General features: G+C 26.3%; 1 protein-coding gene across 2 annotated transcripts; it reads right to left on the bottom strand.

The window, feature by feature from the left end:
- Nucleotides 1-1,486: 1,486 nt before the first annotated feature.
- LOC114932355 (aminopeptidase N-like) lies at nt 1,487-9,797 on the bottom strand. 2 transcript variants are annotated; one of them, XM_085488224.1, is made up of 9 exons: nt 9,679-9,797; nt 8,505-8,583; nt 4,572-4,912; nt 3,607-3,887; nt 3,160-3,350; nt 2,720-3,025; nt 2,572-2,638; nt 2,330-2,425; nt 1,487-2,183 (listed from the first exon to the last, which is right to left on the bottom strand). In XM_085488224.1, exons 1-9 carry the CDS (start codon nt 9,704-9,706, stop codon nt 2,064-2,066), a joined length of 1,509 nt encoding a protein of 502 aa, XP_085344350.1. In that variant the 5' UTR covers nt 9,707-9,797; the 3' UTR covers nt 1,487-2,063. The 2 variants fall into 2 exon arrangements, with proteins under 2 accessions (XP_085344350.1, XP_029160349.2); XM_029304516.2 differs by lacking the exons at nt 8,505-8,583; nt 9,679-9,797 and adding an exon at nt 5,462-5,537.
- Nucleotides 9,798-21,478: the final 11,681 nt, after the last annotated feature.

Below are 21,478 nucleotides of genomic sequence, written 5' to 3'. Positions count from 1 at the left end.
TTATTTTTTTAATATTGTTGTAGTTTTTTTACGTAAAGGTATATATATATATATATATATATATGTATATAATATGTAAAATAAATGTTTATTTATTATTTGTCCAAAGATTTTCAAATATATAGATTTCATACGTAATATCAAAATGTTATGTTTTTATTATTCTCATTTTTAATTCACATACACATATATACATGCCCGCACGCACGCACGCACGCACGCACATGCATAATATAATATAAATATTAATATATATATATATATCAGCCAATTATTATATATAATTGATAAAAATATTAAAAATTAATTAAAAATATTAAAAAATTATAATTCATCTAATATTTATAAATATAATATTATATATTATGCATTATTAACATACATACATATATATATACATATGTATATATAATTTAGATTAATGTGCATGTATTACGTATACTAGCTCCCTTTTTATAGCCTACTTTGTAAGCTATATTAATTATTTTCCGATTTCAGTATAACGGATTTTTATCTTTTTTTGAATTTTATGTTCATGTTTCAACACTGTTGTACAAATTTTATTTTGCTAAAACAGATTTGACATTTATCATTAAAAACTAATAAGAAACGATAAATATTAGAGAGACAAATGAAATAATAAGAGATTTTTAATTTATTAGACGTAAACTTATTGAAAATATCAATTTGATGATAAAAGATTTTTTAAAACTTCTTATCTTCTACCTATGCTTACATCTCTTTTAAATGTAATTGTTAAAATAAATTAAATATAATTAAGTTAAAATTTCAATTGATAGATTTTACAATTTTTTTATGTTACTTAAAAATATTAATAATATAAGCGCCAAATTATGTTGCACAATTTTATAGTTATGTTATATAGTTTTATAAATATTAATATAAAGATTAATATATTATTTAAATAACTTTATTGAAATTAAAATGTTACACGAGAGAGAGATAGATAGATAGATAGATAGATAGATAGATAGATAGATAGATAGAGAGAGAGAGAGAGAGAGAGAGAGAGAGAAAGAGAGAAAGAGAGAGAGAGAAGAGAGACATTGTGTTATGTGATTTATTGCAAACTGATGATTTATTGTAAAAAACGCTAATGAATCACAGATTTTATATAATAACATATTATAAATATAAAGAATATTTAAATATTGAACATATATACAATATATATAATTATAATTACTTTACATATAACGTTAATACAATAGTACTCATTTTTATAGTTATACAAACATAATTTATATATATATATATATATATATTTATTGGATAATAACAAATTTAATAATGCGTATAAATAATATATGTTGGCTGTAAATTTTTGTAATATTTTTAAATAATAACTCATTATATTATATACCCGTACGAAAAAGAACTACAAAAATACAATAAAATTACTGATATAATATAATACTTTTTTTATAATATATTATTGTTATAACAGTAATTATTTCATATTCTTATAGATCTTTTTCGTAAGGATATATATATACATACACACACACATTATATATATACTATATAATACATGTGTGTATGTGTGTGTGTGCGTGTGCGCGCGCGCGTGTGAGCGCGTGGGTTTTGTGCGTGTCGTTGTGTGCGCAAACATATATTTAAATTAATTCACGTAAAAATATTAAAAATAAGTCAATATATGTAATTCAAAATAAAAATAGTTTATTTATTATTTAACAAACACACACACACACACACACATATATATATATATATATATATATATATATATAATTAAAATTTATACATTTATAGTTTTATTTTATGTCTAACAATAAAATTTATAGTAATATTATATGGGTACTTTTTTGTGAATAATATATAGTTCAAATACAATACATTAAGCAAGTTTGCAAAAAAATGAAAAACTTGATGCATGCAGTCATAAAAATTTGTAATTACAGGGGCATCGAATAGTAATACATCTAAATAATTAATAATTAAAACAGTAAAATAAATAGTACATACAATATAAAAAAATTATTTATATGTAGTATAACCGCCCATGCAAAGCTGCAATCTTTTTAATTAAAATTTTTCCACCAGAAGAAAAAGTTATCAAAATTCTTTCTCAGTCTTTCGATTTGACGGTTGCGAATTGATATATGGCTTTCAATTTTGTCAGAAATCCGCTCTATGTAAATCTAATATATATAAACAAAAATTTGCAGAATGAAATTAATATCCTTTTTATGTAATAAACAAAACAAATATAAAATTAATATTCAGAAATTAATAAGATAAAACAATATTTCTTTTACATTCGTTTTCCATAATAATATTTATTTACCTTTTCTAAGTGAAAACTTCTAAAATATTTTGTGTTTCTCATTTTATCTAATAGAAATGCTTCGGCCTTTACCCTTTGAACGTATTTGTTTATTTCCTAAAATGTATTAGTTTTTTAACATCATAAATAAATAACGTTGATGTAACATTATCAAAATTATTTTAAACATTAAATAATAATTATAAATATTGCATTATTATCATCACATTTTGTATACATATATAAACACGTAAAATTTTTACCTCAGTTTGATTTACAGAATATACGTTGTTAATAATAGTAATTAATGCTGCAGTTATACTAACATTTCTAAAAACGAAAAAGCAATTGTATATATAACACACATAATAAACTTTTGTACACAATAATTATAAAGATATGTCACATTACTTTGGTTTTATTTCGTGAAAATGATCTAATATGTATTTCAGTATAGTTGGATTCTTTGTATGCTTCGTAATAATATGTAAGAAACTGTTAAAAGAATTTGGATATTTCTGTGCTGTAGAAATGTTTTGTTCAAGTGTTGAATATTTTTTGATGAGATTAATATTTTCGGGGCAAGCCAAGTATTTTAAAAATTTAGAGTCAGATTTGTTCAATCCTTTAGTATACACTAATTCCCATGTGGTGTTGTTTATGGTAGTTATCATCAAACCTTTACAATATGTCCATTCCTTCCACCATGGCAAAAGTCTAAAACAAACAAAAATTATATTTTTATATTAAAGCTAAGCATATAGATCTTATGATTAAATTATTTGAACATTATAGACGATACCTACAAAAAAATTTGATTAAGAAAGGCAAAAATATGTAACAATATTTACTTGTATTTTGCAGGATCTTGGAGATGTTGTGTTAATTTATTATTGGCTACTTTCTTACAAGTGATGTCACCGAAAAAACATGCCCATCTTGCAGCTTCTTGTCGTAAACATATTCTGAGTTTGTCTGTATCATCAATTTCTTCATATTTGATTCTTTTAAGTATCTCGTGTAATATTTGTCTTACTTCAGACTAAAAATCGTTAATTATATATTTATACGTTCATATTATAAATGTATTTAAAAATAATATATTTTTCATTATTTTCCAAAGATTATTAAAATTTTCTCTTTCTATGAAATAAACATACATACATATAATAGTATAATAGTATGTAAAATTTTAACGTTACGGTATATGTTTTTCTAACTATTTAAACTTTTTCTAGTAAATGAGTGCATATGCAAATATCTGAAATGCACTTTCATAGAAATTTATTAATATTTACCGTAAAATTCTTAATTTGTTCTTTCAACATTATAAAAGTACTGGACAAGTATTCCAGAGCTTTAAACATAGGATACCATGGTATATAATCTTCCTCTTTTTGCAAATAAAGTATGACATTCCAGAATACAACGCCTGTGAGTTCGCCTGTTATCATTAAATTAAATGCATCATCGATAATTTGGGCACGATTAAGAACATGGATCTTCGTGTAATTATCAGATTTTAGATAAGTTGAAATTCTTTGCCAATTCTGTTCATCATAGTTAACGCGATAATATCCTGTCAAATAGTAAATAAATTTTATCAATTTCTATTGTTTTGAATAATTTTATCATTATAATGTTTTCATTTTCAAACATTTTGGTTTCATATTTCTGTTTATATAAATTATAAATTAAAACGTTTTAAAAATTTAATACATATAAATAAAATGCAAATACATATAGAAAATTAATTATAAAAATGTAATCCTAATATTTGAAATAATCGAAAAAGTAAAACTGTGCAAGATATTGTTGTATATCATTAAATAAAATTGATACTAGTTGTGAATAAATAGTAATAATTTTATGCTCTGCAATATATATAATTTTTGTAATATGTATCGATATGATAATTGTATAACCTAAACTTATTATTATTAATTTTACAAATATAATTATCTCTTTTTAATAATTTTACTATTATTGGAATATATAAAATACCTGTAAAAATATAACATTAATTATGAATAATATTATTTAGAAAACGCTTATGTATATCTTAAATATAATATTATATATATGTATAATGCAGAAAATTACATAAAACATTTTGAAACTGTTATAGTTATATAATAAATATCTCAGATTGATATAGGACAATAAATAAAATAAATTAAAATATGAAATAATGTCAAATATATGTGTGCAAAATATAGACGGAAAATAAGTCGTAATAAGCAGTACATTGGTTAATATTTACCAGTTTGTTGTATATTAAAAATCATCCAACCATTTTCTTCAAATGGTAATGATAATTTCAAATCCTTTTCTGTGCATACCATATAATAAGTAAAATTGTTAAAATTGGGAAATGTTTGCGTAGTGAAAGTTACAGAAATGCAGCGAATTTTTAATGTGTCGTCATATTGTATCTGTACATTTGTTGGGCTCATTGAATCAAAATAATTACGTTCTACTTTAATGAGAGGACAATGCTTCTCCAAAGCCCAATCTTCCATTTTTGTTAGTTGTAAAAGGATATTTTTATTTGTTGCTAGAATAGGATGTCTCATAACTTCCAGAAAGTCACTATGTGATAGGCTAAACACACAAAATGCAAAATATATAAAAAAATATTATAAATATGTTAAAATTGTCTGTTAATGTGTTAATATTAAAAAATTTTAATAAATACTAAGAAGCAAAATATAAAATTGCACTTCTATTTATATTTTTATATATATTTTATTAATTAATGAAAGGCTCGTATAAATTAAACAAAATTAAACAATCATTTATAGTAGGCCAACTAAACGAGCAAATAAATAAGATGTAAAAATTTTTTTATTAATAGTTAAATCATTAAATTAACATTCCGTTACAGAATCGATATAAATTGTAAACGTTTCGACTGCACTACAGTCTTTATCAATACATAAAAATTAAATATTAAAATATAAAGTTAGATGTTAAAAATACAAAGTTAGTTAAATATTAAAATATAAAATTGAAACGATTCTTCGCTGTTGACCAATAGATATGCAAGGCGATTGGTCTGAGATGCCAAGTTATGCGACATTTGAGCATGCTACGGATATAATACGCGAATTAAATCAATGTCAGAAAATATTAAAAAATCTTTCAACTTACATTATCGTTTTAACAAGTCCTTTTCCCCGATATTTCAAGTGTGTGTTGCGAAGTCTGAATACCAAATGTCAAAATAGAGAGCGTGATGTATTTATTTATTACCAATGTTTTTTCTAAATTATGATTCAGCAAATTTTTTAAGTATGTCAAAATAACTACTGTCTAACAATTCGGTGTCTGTATTTAAATTAATTCCATTTTTCTGTTCTTTAATGTGGATCATTTCAGATATTAGTCTTTTTTGGTAATTCTTTTCATGATCCATAATTTTAATATTGTCCCAGTCAAATGTATGTTGTTCGTTTAGAATGTGTTCCGTGATAACCGAATGTCTAGCAGAGTCTAATTTAATATTATTTTTATGTTCTTTAAGTCTCGTTCCTAGCTGTCTTTTTGTCTGTCCGACATATGTGGCGTCACAATCGTTGCAATTCAATTTGTAAATAACGTTAGAATTCGTGGGGCAATTATTTTTGTCCTTTTGAACTCTTATGAAGTCATTTAATTTTTTAATGCAACGATATCCTACCACTACGTCAGGTCTTCTTATTGCTGAAGCAACTTTCTCAGATATTGATTCTATATATGGTATGACAAAATATTTAATGTTAGTATTAGTATTATTAGTATCTGTTATATTGTTATTATTAGGCTTGTTAAATTTCTTAGTTGAGAGATTTTTTAATCTGCGTTTTATTTCTGTGAAAATTAGATCAAGAGGATAACCGTTGGATAGCAAAATGTTAATAGCTTTCTCTATATTTTTTTTGTAAAATTGCGGATGTGATAGTAATAAAGCTCTATCCACCAAGTTATAAATTGTTCCTATTTTATGACAAGTCGGATGATTTGAAAAAAATGAAAGTAATCTACCTGAGAATGTCTTTTTGTGATACCAATCTAAATAAATTTTGTTATCTATTACTTTGATCATTATGTCTAAAAAGCTTATACAACGATTATCCTCCTTTTCCAATGTAAATTGTAGTCTATCGTTATAATTGTTGAATTCGTTCAAAACATATGTAATATTGTCAGCGGAAGTGCATAAAATAATGTCGTCTACATAACGGAAATAGAAAGTCATTTCGCAATTTAAATTACTAATTACTGATGTTTCCAAGTCCTGCATGACTATATCGGCAATGATCGGAGAAAGTGGGGAACCCATAGGAGTCCCATAAATTTGTTTGTAAGTTATGTTATTAAAAGTGAAAAATGTAGAAGTTAATATAAATTTTATCATACCTATGAATTCATTTTTGGGAATCTTTGTGTGTGACTCTATAAAATGCCATCTATTATTGATACCGTTTAATGCAAGATCTACGGAAACATTAGTAAATAATGAAACAACGTCCAATGAAGCTATTATGTCGGTATCTTGTATTGTTTTCCCTGATAGAATGTTGCATATATCAAAACTGTTATTTACAAAACTGTCCGCTCTAGGAAGGCTATCTTTTAAAATTTTATGAAAGAAAGAAGCAATATTATATAGAGAAGTATTTATTGAGGATTGAGGTGAGTGTGACTAATTACCCGTTTAAATACCATCGTTTTAATTCTAGTTTTATTTATAACTATTTTGGTCTAGAAACGTTAAAACACTTTAAATCTTGGCTAAATTTTAATTATGCGATAATTAAGGCAATGTCGAAGTTGAAAAATTTTTAAGGGAATGTAAGAGATATTGTTTGTTTCCCAACCATTTGCGAAAAAACATTGGTAATAAATAAATACATCACGCTCTCTATTTTGACATTTGGTATTCAGACTTCGCAACACACACTTGAAATATCGGGGAAAAGGACTTGTTAAAACGATAATGTAAGTTGAAAGATTTTTTAATATTTTCTGACATTGATTTAATTCGCGTATTATATCCGTAGCATGCTCAAATGTCGCATAACTTGGCATCTCAGACCAATCGCCTTGCATATCTATTGGTCAACAGCGAAGAATCGTTTCAATTTTATATTTTAATATTTAACTAACTTTGTATTTTTAACATCTAACTTTATATTTTAATATTTAATTTTTATGTATTGATAAAGACTGTAGTGCAGTCGAAACGTTTACAATTTATATCGATTCTGTAACGGAATGTTAATTTAATGATTTAACTATTAATAAAAAAATTTTTACATCTTATTTATTTGCTCGTTTAGTTGGCCTACTATATATGATTGTTTAATTTTATATATTTTATATTTATATTCTGATAATAAAGAATATAACATAATTTTAAATAACATTTAATAATTTTATTAATTCTTTTAAACATTATTAGTATTAATAAAGATTATATTTGAGCAAAATATGCAGAAAGTATAAAATGATTAAAAAAAAAAACTAATAAGAAGTTGAAAACAAAAGAAAAATAACATAAAAGAGATCGATTTACAAGAAAAGAAAATAAAAATAGAAAAAGTAATGGAAAAGAGATATAAATGTTATATATATAAAAATCTGTTAAATATGATTAGAAAACAAATGTGGCACAATGTGCAATTAAAAAAACAGGTATTATAAGAATTATAAAAGAAATAAAAAAATAAAAGAAATAGTAAAATGAATAAAAATAATTTCGAAATTATTAAAAAAACCCTATAAGCGCATGATATTATTTAATGTGCTAAGCGTATTCTTAGAATATTAAATATTCTAAAATTATGCCTAGAATATTGCCTAAATATTAAATAATATCATACGCTTATAGGAAAATAACAAATCATGAAACAAAAATAAAACAACAATAAATATATGTAAATAAAAATAACGATTATACAACAATTTCTTTCTACACAAACGGTTTTCATAGGAAATTAATGAATTTAAAAATAATTCTAGTAGAAGATCTAGAAAAATAGCGGAATTGTAACACTAAAAAAAATACATTATAAAATAATGTCAGAAAAAACAAAAAAAAATAAGAGGACATTATATAAAACTTCTATTATTATTACATTTATGTTGTACAATTTTATTTTTTTCATAATATATTTTATATTGTATTACTCACTCTTATCGTATTACTTACTTATATACATATTTCCTTATGTGTTTCTGAAATATTTTATCTGTGAGAACGTGTTGCATCATACGCAGTATAAAGGGTGCTATAATTTATATAAAAATTATGAATTAGATATATTATAAATATATATTTATTTTGATGGTTACTTGTAAACATAACGATTTTTTAAAGGAAAATTATATTGTATATGTATACAGCGTAATAATCGCGTAAGAGTGAAATATTTTTTATCGCCGCACCGTTTATCATTTTATTTATAGCAAATCTTTGAAGGACCATTTAATTAATTCCCTTTATTTACATATGTGCGGCTATTACCGGACATTTTGAGCATGCGTGTGTGTTTGTGTGTGTGGGTGTGTACTTTTACAAGAATAATATTTAATTAAAATCCAAATAAAGAATTAATTATCTTTTAATTTACACATACTTTAAAATACTAATAATTGAAAATTTACGAGAACTATTTTATTATATTGTATACCTCTGATAGAATTGGGAATTTCTAATGGACTGTTAACTTGTGAAGTAGAAGGCCACATATAATAACTATCCAAATTAAAAGAGTAATGTTGATTTTGAACAACAAATAAATTTATTATTTGATAATCAGGATAAGTCTATCGAAAACAATTATTAATATATCAATAAACCCGTTCTCAAAATACTTGAATTAAGAACAAATATAAATATTGTTAACATTATTTTATTCTTAAAATGTAACACTCATTTTGCAGAACGTATATTAAAATAAATATAATATAATCTAAAATTTTGTATTAATATAATTAGCAAATATTACATATTTTTTAAATTATTGTCTCATGATATTATATTGCAGGCTTCTTTTTAATACATTTTTAAAAATAAATATGTGTACGAGTTTTTGATTATTTTACTTTATTTTAGATTTTATCAAAATCCAATATTTAATAAAGTGGTGTAAAAAATTAAATAATAATTTTATGTATGTAAATATGTGAAAAAATCATTTTCAAAAAACAGTTGTTTATTTTATAAATTGCTAAATGTTTTTAAGACAATTCACAAAGAATATGTATATGTAGATTATGTAAAAAGGATTTGATTTAAGAATATCTTGCAATATAAATGCTTAAGTATCATATCGTTTGCAAAAAGTTGAGAGCAAGATAGCATTGACAATATTTAGAATAACCTGATCGACAGCATACGTTGCAAGCCATGTAGTAAGACCTTTTTTAAACCAAAAATCCGACACTGACGGATCGTTCATCATGTCAATAAACCATTGCTGTGTCACTTTACGTCCTACTAATTGAGCTACTTCGATTTTGTTAGCAATAGGACATAATTTTTCATTATAGATGATATCTGTTTCCTTGAAAGATATATTTAAATGTTAAGACTGAGAACTTTTACAGAAAATATGACATTATTTTTATTAAAATAATTGAATTTAATTGCTAGATATACAATTTACAAACTCATAAGTACAATGCAGCAAATCAGTAAATCGTACAAAATAATAATTTTTTATTTTTTAATTTACAATATGAAACAACAATAAATTTCTGTTAATGTGAATATTGTTGAAAAAAACAATAGTTTGAAATAAATAAAGAAATGTCATTTCTTTTATAGCTTTATTACAGTTTTAATACCTACCTTAGAGGGTACGATTTAGCATACATATTTCACTCTTTATGTACGTATTAAAACAGTAAACTTTAACTTTGCAAAGTAATATGAATAAATTTAATTCCACTAAAATTGTTGTTTTTGCAATTCCTTATATTTTTGAACGTTTACAGAAACAAAAGACATACATGTTTTTAAATTTTATAATTTTGCATGCAAATATAATTTTATTTTTAATGTAAATTAAAGCAGTAGTACTCACCTATAAAAAACAAATCCGAAAACTGTTATGCCTTTGTCATGGAAATTTGGAATTGCAACATGATTCACGTTCCAAATATTGTCCGAACGTATGCATTTATTTTGAAAAAACAACGCGATATTTTCAGCTACATATTTTGCAAATTGCATGTGATATTTAGTTTCTACTTTGCACCACATTTTAATGTTTTCAGTTTTGATACCAAAAGGGTGTAGGTAATTAGACACAACCATTGTTGCGTGATGAGTCAACATTACAGTTGTGGTATTGTAGTTTGTCCATAACATATTGTCCTCATCTTTTTCCGTATTTTGCAATGGCATGTTTGACAAAGTAGTGCAGTTATAACATCCCAAAGAAATGTTAAAAGTTGCTTCTAACGATAAATTATTTGAATGCCAACATGGAAACGCTTGTCGACCGCCTATTATCTGGAAATGCGGAGCACCTACCCAACTACATTTCGAAGAACATAAATTAATGACATTTTTTGACAAGCATAAAAATATTGGGAATTTAAAAATGTATAAATGTTATATGCGTCAACACATTATATTTTATGACTTTATTATATATTATTGTAATAATAAAAGTAAAGAAAGGGAGAGAGAGGGAGGGAGAGAGAGAGAGAGAGAGAGAGAGAGAGAGATTTACTTTCTCTTATTAGATTCATATACAATAATTTTTGAGACATTTAATACATAAATTGTATATAATTACAACATCTTATGTAACTGCATATTGTACTCTTTTTTATAAATATTTATTATTTAATCAAATGAGAAATATTTTTATCGGCTCTCAATATTAAGAATAATATATAATATTTTAAATCGGCCAATAGAGCCCAAGCGCGAAAAATTAATTCTTCGGAACTTATCTCTTGGTTTGAGATTACTGAATTCCATATATAAATTAATCTTGAACTTACATATGGAGAAAATAGGCGAGAAAAATATAGGTCCAAAAACTAACATCAACTAAAAAGGCAAATGAAAAATATAGGAAGCGAGAATCGAACCTGCGTCTTTCACTTTCCGGGCGACTGCTCTTACCAACTAACAATAAGCTATTCAGACCCTTTTGATCCTATATTTTTCATTTGCCTTTTTAGTAGATGTTAGTTTTCGGACCTATATTTTTCTCGCCTATTTTCTCCATATGTAAGTTCGAGATTAATTTATATATGGAACTGAGTAATCTCAAACCAAGAGATACAATTCCGAAGAATTCATTTTTCGCGCTTGGGCTCTCTATTGGCCGATTTAGAATATCATATATTATTTATTATTTACTTACACAGTTCCAGCTTCTATCGCGTCGAAAATTCTAAAGCCTTTATCAGCAATACCAAAACATTCTATATTTAAAATGTAATTTCCTGGTGATAACTCATTCATGAAGGAAATATCAATTGGGTCTTCTTCAGTATTATATGTCGGTTTATAAACTATATTTTTATCATTTTTATATTTTTTTAAATTTGTAATTATAACTATATTGTCAATACATAATTTTTCTGAATGTAAATATATGTGTTGCGTTTTGTCAAGAATGTTTATGCTGATATTGTATTCTCCATAAAAAATATTTTCTTCAATATATGATGTAAGCTTGATATCGTAATGCATTAGTTTTATGTTATTTAATGGTCGATAGCACAAAGATTCATTACGAATGAAAGCCATCACAGCAATAAAAATTAATCCGCTACTTAATAAAAGTTTTAGAAATATCATCATGTCGAAAAAAAGGAATATTTATTTCAGATCTGTAGAACACTGTAAACAAAAGATGAATAAAGAAATTAAATATAGCTTAAATGTCTTTTTTTAATGTATAATGTTCTTCTATATAAACAAAATAATAAATACAAAATGTATTAAAATTATTAACAAGGGACATGTCACAACTGTCCGGAACCGATTTGATTCTCCTTGAAATATGTTGTTAAATACACAAATCTAAAAGACACGTATTTTTTTATACGTGCGCAATTTGAGTTTTAAGGGGTGAAACACCCCTTTAAAGAATAACGGTATTTTTCTTTAGGATCAAATATCTGCTAAACTATAAGAGATATAAAGAAAAAACGTACAACAAATTTTAATGGCTTGAAGAGTACTTTAAAGTTATATGAACAAAAATTTTTTTTTTTTTTTTTTTTTTTTAAAAAACCCTCACCACCTAATTTTTTTTTTCAAAATTAAAAATTTTGTTTTACCTAATTTAAAGCTTATTTTTTTCCAAATTCAACCATGTGTAATAAAGTTATGTTACGAAATATCATTTTCGAAAATTAATTATAAACGCTCCCGTATATACGCTCATCCGTGCTATGTGCGTAAGTAATTACCGTCGAACAATAAAATATATAAAAAATGTTTTTGTATAATTCTTATTTATGTTTTCTATGTATTTATAACTGCGTATTGTGTATATTTAGATTTAAAAAAAAATTTTTAAATATAATTAATAAGAATTTTTTAAATATACCCCCTGCTTTCTTATTATTTCTTTAATATTTAATTTCTTCTATAAAAATTAAAAACAATTATATTTTATAATAAAATTATTTTTTAATTGAATCTTGCGAATACCAATGTCGCAATATTTGGCATAAACAAATTTTATATCTTACGTTAAATGAATCATAAGATAAGATTATGTGTACGTGTTCCAGATAAGTTATAATTTTTACAATAAAATCTTTAATACGTTAAAATAAATAATAAAATAAGATTATGTGATGACGTATTTCTGATAAGTTAATATAAATTGTTCATGTAGCAGCATAATTCTCACAGTTGGTGTAGTCTTTTCGTTGTAATAATATCTGTGTAAACTGTTCTTTTATTGCAGTAGAAAGCAAAATATAACATCTTTGAATATGATTATCAATCCGCTTAACGTTGTTAGACTTTTATTGGTGTCAATAAATTCAATATATTTAACAGAAACGCCAGTAACTGAAGCAGAAGTGGAATTAAAGGAAAACATTAAAAAAATATTACTGGATAGCGTTTTTCATTATAATGGGGTGGAAGTAACGGAAGAAATATATCTCGATTATGAAGAACCTTATAAATTACATAGTTTTGAAATAATTGAAGATGACGAAGAAGCATGGCATGAAGATAGTTTAAATTCTCATCCTCATTGTTCAAATGATGATACAAATTTTGATAGTTCTTATAAAAGACGAGCTGTTGAGTATTGGCGATTTCGGGACACTGATGAAAACAGTAATGACAGAAAAAGGAATCGTCCTCTAAGAGTAGTACAAAATAAATTTAGAAGAGTTTCATCTGAACGTCAGTTAAGGCGATGGGAAGAACAAATACAATCAGGTGGAAGTCGTACAGAAAAATTATCTTACATCTCCAAATTTACACATGATAAATTTACTGCAGCTGTCGAATCAGGATTCATGGTTCATGATATTGATTTAAAAAGATGGGCTTTACAAGCTCAAGAAGAAATAGGAAATTTAAATCCTATATTTAAAGCATCTCACAGTTGGATAGCAAGATTTAAGAAGTCTCACCGAATTGTTTCAAGAAAAGTTACGAAGTTTGTCACTAGAAGAACATTAGAAGATTCTGCTGATTTGCAAAAATCAGCTGATGATTTTCTGGAAACAGTAAAACCTCTTATTGAACAGTTTGGATCTGAAAATATTTACAATTCAGATCAAAGTGGTTTCCAATTGGAACTTCACTCTGGAAGATCATTGTCTAACCAGGGAGAAAAGAAAGTAGAACGTGTCGTGCAATCCATATCATCAACAACCCATTCATATACGATACAACCAATAATATCCTGTAATGGCAATTTGTTGTCCCCTTTATTTATTGTATTAAAAGAAGCTAATGGTAAATTTGGACCAAGAGTACAAGAAAATTTATTTAAAGCAGAAAATGTTATTGTAAAAGCATCGAAATCTGGTAAAATGACATCAGGTATTTTCCTTTTATAATTACTTTTTTTAACAACCTTATTTTATTTAACAATTTAATAAGAGTCATAAAAAAACTATTAAATTAACATTTATATTTTGTACAGATCATTTTAAAATGTGGTTAGAAGAAGCTTATTTCGCAAACATTGGTCCTAATAGCGTTCTTCTTATCGATTCATGGACTGGACATTGCCCCAATATGATTTCGGATTTAACACCTCCTGGAACACATATTACTACTATGATAATACCGAAAGGAACTACAGGGAAAATACAACCATTAGATGTTTATGGATTCAGAATTTGGAAAAATTTTGCTAAAAGATTTTCAGATGCGGTTTTACTGTTGGAAAGTAATATAAACTTACATGAACGAAATAATATAATAAAATTGCAATCTTTGATACATAATCAATTGTCATCCCCACGATATCAAAACTTATTTAAATATTCGTGGTTTAAAAGTGGTTATACGAATGAAAGACCAGACGAATTCGAAAATCCAGTACACTTTAGTTTAGACGAAACTTTAACAAAATGTGATATCGAAGGTTGCAATAATATAGCTGTAGTAAGATGTTCTTGGTGCAAGAAGTCATTATGTTTGAAACATTTTTTTGTCGAATATCATTATTGTAATGTGTATAATGAGTGAATAATATAAAATGCAAATACATTTTTAAAAAAATCTAAATATACACAATACACAGTTATAAATACATAGAAAACATAAATAAGAATTATACAAAAACATTTTTTATATATTTTATTGTTCGACGGTAATTACTTACGCACATAGCACGGATGAGCGTATATACGGGAGCGTTTATAATTAATTTTCGAAAATGATATTTCGTAACATAACTTTATTACACATGGTTGAATTTGGAAAAAAATAAGCTTTAAATTAGGTAAAACAAAATTTTTAATTTTGAAAAAAAAAATTAGGTGGTGAGGGTTTTTAAAAAAAAAAAAAAAAAAAAAAATTTTTGTTCATATAACTTTAAAGTACTCTTCAAGCCATTAAAATTTGTTGTACGTTTTTTCTTTATATCTCTTATAGTTTAGCAGATATTTGATCCTAAAGAAAAATACCGTTATTCTTTAAAGGGGTGTTTCACCCCTTAAAACTCAAATTGCGCACGTATAAAAAAATACGTGTCTTTTAGATTTGTGTATTTAACAACATATTTCAAGGAGAATCAAATCGGTTCCGGACAGTTGTGACATGTCCCTTGTAAGTAATTTTAGTGCCTTGTGCACAGGTTTTAATTCTAACAAAAAAATTAGTTTTGTGTTGGGATAACGCACTGTCATCCGCGACAATTTGCTTTATAGCCTGGTTGACACTTTATATTTACTCTCTCTATATCTATATATCTTTGGCACATTTTAATTAACTATTTCCAAAAGATCTCTTATTTTTTCCTTTATTTCACCTGTAAACTGTGATTAATAAATAGTTGTGATAACTTATTACTATCTTTTTAATATTATAACCATTTCCGCACAAACTGAACCATATATTTTGCTGCATGCCTATGTGATATATTTGCACGTCGGGTATCATCATTCGCGCTTCTTTAGAGAATGTATGTCGTGCAGTACTCCGTCGATTTCGTACGTCGCGTCAGTCCGCCCGGGTAAGTCATACGAGGCTCGTAATCGGACTCCCGCTGTTCGTCTGTGTGGTGTGTATGCCTGTGCGGCTTATATCCTATTCATACGTGTGTTAGTGTATGTAGCTCTGCATGTATAGCTTGTATTATATTAAGCATTTGTGAAGTTCTTCCGGGCGCTACGACGGAGGGTTGTTGTGACGTGACGTCTAAATTCTGTCCCATTTGTGCAAGGGTTTGTCGGAGTATGCTTATTTCGGCATCTATCGCGGTTGGCGGAATAGTTGCGTTCGCGTTTGTATTTCTGCCATATTTATTTCGCTATAAATTTCTTCGGGATCGAATATTTCGCTGTCGTATGACGTTAATGAAAATTCTCTTCGCGAAGATACTCTACTTGGAGTTCGGCTGATATACGGTCGCAATCGACGCGGTTCGTTTTGAGTTACTTGAACGGAGTCGCTTGGATTTTTTGCGAATATACTCGCGTCAAAACTAGTAAATGGAAATTCTCGTTCGTTTATTACGTTCGGAGGTAACTCGGTATATTTCGAAATTAATTTATATGTGGAACTTTTGGATCTCAAATTGAGATACAGTTCCGTTTAATTAATTTTTCGTTTCGTTCCTTGGCCTCTATTGCCCAGCTTAGACGACAGCATACTTATATTATTTTTTTTAACTTGCAAATAAAGTAATGCTTAATAGTGTAATTTTTTATACATTTAGATTTGATTAATGATGATAACCAAAACTTGGACAAGGATATCGAAAATATGGATGAAACAGCAATAAACGTGAGTCAAAATAAAAAGAATAATATTGCCTCTGAAGACCATGTAACTTCTGATGAAGGTATAAACAAATAATTTTTGGTACAATAAGGTATTAAACAATACAAGTCGATTTTAAGTAATCCCGCTTAATATATATATAGTGTCTATTAATTTATTAATTTAATATTAAATAAATACAATAATGATACTAAAAATTTCCATTATTTAGATCCTAAAGATGCTGTTAATCCAGTAAATAATATGATACCAACCGATATCATTTTTGAAAATTTTCCAGCAGGTAATCATTCATATTTATTGTTCTTTTGTTTATAGTAATATAATTTGTAAATTTATATTTCAGATAGTCAGAATATTGTTTCAATCCTGCAAAACACGATTGCGATTAAAAAATTATTGGAACAACAAAATGCATTTTTAAAGCAATTAGAGCGTACAAATAATTCGCTTCCACTGCTCTCAGCATCTGGTTCAAGCTGTAGTAGTACTTTTTCTCTTATTCCGAACAAACCTTTCAAGAAATTTACAAAATTACTTGATTTCGACATCGCATTAAAAACTAATGAGGAAGGACAAAAACAAATGGTAAAAATAGTCTACATTTCTTATTTCTTGTTTTTTGAATATTTGAGACAAAATTCAAGGTTCGAGCTGGTAAAATAATGTAAATGGTTAGAAAGAAATTGCTTTCAAAAGCAATTTTGATTGTTCAAGCTTGATTAAACTAGGATTATTTTATAACATTCATTATAATTTCATTGTACCATTGTTGAATATGCCAAAACTACTGATATCTATTTTTAAAAAATATATATTTAACCCTTTTTCCTTCTGACTAACTGACTTTAATTGAAATTAAAATAGACAAAAAGGATGCTCAATATTTACCAGAAAAGGCTCGAACAATTGTATATATATATATATATATGTATTTACATTTTTTTCGTAGGAAACATTTGTCTATTTATTAGGAGGCACTTCTCCCCACGATCAAATAAAAGCTGGACTAGAAAAAATATTTACTAATAAATTGGGTACAAAATGTTCTTGGATGGGTCGCAAAGGCAACTTCGAAGTGAACACACTAATAATTATGGACATTTTAAAACGTATATAGAAATGTAAAAATATATAATTATAAAAAATTAATGCTTTTAATAGCATAATAATTGTACCGGTACTATATTAACTTTTTTTTTGTTACATTTGTAGGATCGACTAGAAAACACTTTCCATTTTTGACAGATAAACAATTTCAGAACTATGTGTCAGCTTGGTTAAGGCACTCAAAAACGCGCTACGACAGAGAACTAGTATGTTTTACGTTTTACTTGTATATTTTAGTTTTCGATATAACAACATATTTATTATTACTTTTATTTTTTACAGGCAAAGCAACAACGTCAATAAGTTTTATCATTTTTTAAGTATCACAATAATAGTTACTTGTGTATTTAGTGTATTCATGAATTTTTTATTTTTACGTTAAAATCAAAGAGAAATTAATATTTTTATATTAAAATGTTGGCTTGTATTAAAATTATTTAGCGATAAATGAATGCAATTAGATGATAACTTATATATATTACTAAAACTTCTTATTGCCCACATTAACAGCACTGACCATATTAGTTGTGTTAGCGATTTGTGTTATTATGTATCTTATAAGTTAATTATATCCCCCATAGCAAAAAATGTCACAGTGACATCACAATAAGCTCACAATAGAGTCACAAGGTGACAAAAAAATGTAATGTCACTGTGATGTCATTGTGAGATTATTGGAAGGTAACAGTGATATCATTAATCACAATTGAAGTGATATCATTGTAAAATGTCACATTGATATAACTAGTATATCACGAAATGTAACAATAAGGATAAAAAAATCTGTCATAGCAAGAAAATGTCACAGTGACATCATAAAGATGTTCTGCTGTGACGATAAAATATATATTTAATCGTCACAGCACAACATCTTTATGATGTTACAGTGATATCATCAAAAATGTCACATTGATATAACTAGTATATCACGAAATGTAACAATAATGATAAAAAATCTGTCATAGCAAGAAAATGTCACAGTGACATCATAAAGATGTTGTGCTGTGACGATCAACAATTAAAATTAGAAAAATAAAGTTTAATTTATGATATATTTAATAAATAATTTATATTTATTTATTTATATTTATTACTGCTATAACTAAATATATATTAGGGTGTCCAATTTAAAATAACACGTACACCACTTCAAATATCTCTTAAAATATTCATCAAATAAAGGGCATCATCTACTTTATGACCTCCTTTGAATCAAACAACTTTTATTTGAAATATTTTTCTTTAAAATAGTCGCGTTCAGCAGAATGACTGCTAAGTTGTCATCTTGTCAAGACTTGACGTTGATTTGTTCTAAAAGTAAAAGAATCAACACGTCACCGTTAATGGACGCTACTTAATGTAACCTAATCTTACCTAATCCTAATGCAAGCGTGACCGTGTAGGCGCGTACACGTTGCCCAAAACGCTCTGCAGCGTATACGCAGTCTGTTGGTGTACCAGCACGTGTTTTTTATTTGCATAAGAGGACATTTTGACTCAAAATAAGTGATCTCAGAAGATCACTTAGCAATAAGAAGTGATTTAACAAAGTGAAAAACATCAACATAAAAATTAAGGTTAGTATATACAATATTTTTTATCTTATGTTTGTCTTATATTTTTTTCATATTTATTGTAACAAGATATCTTTTTTTCATTGTATATGTATATTTAGGAAAAAAAATATATTTTGTGAAAAATATGGGTCGCAAACGAAAACACTCAATATTTTATAGTGCAAGACATAAACGAAGATTAGTTGCAAGAAACACAGTAACAGATATGAATATGATAACTCATCAGACTGATTCTGCGGATTCTATGGCAATAATTAATAATAATAATGATCAACTAATTGTTGTTGATGAGAATGCTTCGTCTTTATGTGATTCTGATAAAGTATACTCAGATAGAAATCTAAATCAATATTATGATGAAAATAATATTAACTTTCTGAATGAAAATAATGCCTGTATGATACAAAATTACACGGATGCAAATAAGCTGCAAGCTATAGTCGATAACAATTATGAAAATCTGTGTTTAAATGATAACGAAACTTTTATACATGACATAAGTAAATGGGCTATTGAAGAAAAGATATCACTCAAATCACTCCGTCACCTTTTACAGATATTGCAAACACACACTAATTATACTTTGCCTAAAGATCCACGTACATTATTGCAAACTCCTAAATCAACTGAAATTATACAAATTGAAAACGGAGATTACTGCCACTTAGGTCTCGAAAAAGCTCTTCTAAAAATTATTGAAGAACGTAAAAGATTGAATTTTGCTCTTGATAACATTCAATTATTTATAAATATTGATGGTTTACCTATATATAAGTCTTCCACAAAGAGTTTATGGCCAATATTATGTGCAGATAATATTATAAACAATGTATATGTCATTGCCTTATATTATGGTGAAGGAAAACCAAAAAATGCAAATGAGTTTTTAAAAATGTTTGTAGGTGATGCTATTGCTTTTATAAATAATGGGATTGATTATGAGGGACAGATCATAAAAGTCGAAATTAAAGCAATAATTTGTGACGCTCCTGCTAAATCATTTATTTTAAATGTAAAAGGACACACTGGATATAATAGTTGCACTAAATGCATTATTGAAGGTGATAATATAGAAGGACATATATGTTTTCCATACACATCTAATATGATGTTACGTAATGATAAAGAATTTTTTACTGGATCTTATAATCTTGATTATCAAACTGGTGACACAATTTTAAAAAATATACCAAATCTAGGCTTAGTTACAAATGTGCCACTAGATTATATGCACCTGGTATGTTTGGGTGTTATGCGTAAACTTATTATGTTATGGCTTTCAGGACCACTTAAGATAAGATTATCAAATTCAGACAAAGAACAAATTTCTAAGAAACTAATAAAGTTACGCAATTATATTCCTTCTGATTTTGCTCGAAAACCAAGATCATTAAAGTATATCAAACATTGGAAAGCCACAGAATATCGGCAATTTTTATTATATACAGGTCCTATTATATTGAAAGGAATACTACAAGAAAATGTATATTTAAATTTTCTAACATTACATGTAGCAATCACAATTCTTGCACATCCTACTTTAACATATCAAACTTCTATTATAGAATATGCAGAAAATTTATTAAAACATTTTGTAAAATCATTTCAAGTTATCTACGGTTCTAAATATATTTCACATAATATTCATAATTTATTACATCTTGCTGCAGACGTAAAACAATTTGGTGCTCTGGATAAATTTAGTGCATTTAAATTTGAGAATTATATGTCTACGTTAAAGAAATTAATTCGTAAAACTAACCAACCATTACAGCAATTAACAAGAAGATTTGCAGAAATTGAGACAATACATAATAATGAAACATTCAAAATATATTCAAATTCATACGATATGGAAAAATGTTTTACACGCTCTCATTGTGATGGTCCTATTACGAAAGATTTCATTTCTGTACAACAATATAAAATTTTTTGCAATAATCAATATTATATTAACTGTGATGATCCAAAAAATAATTGCATTTCTTTTGAAAATGGACAAATAATGTCAATTTTAAATTTCATTAAATCTAA

This window comes from Nylanderia fulva, unplaced genomic scaffold (genome assembly GCF_048542155.1).
Source record: "Nylanderia fulva isolate GAGA-0341 unplaced genomic scaffold, ASM4854215v1 Scaffold658, whole genome shotgun sequence".
Lineage (NCBI taxonomy): Eukaryota > Metazoa > Arthropoda > Insecta > Hymenoptera > Formicidae > Nylanderia > Nylanderia fulva.
The sequence above is the reverse complement of the archived record's forward strand: the minus strand, read 5'-3'. Positions and strand labels throughout refer to the sequence as shown.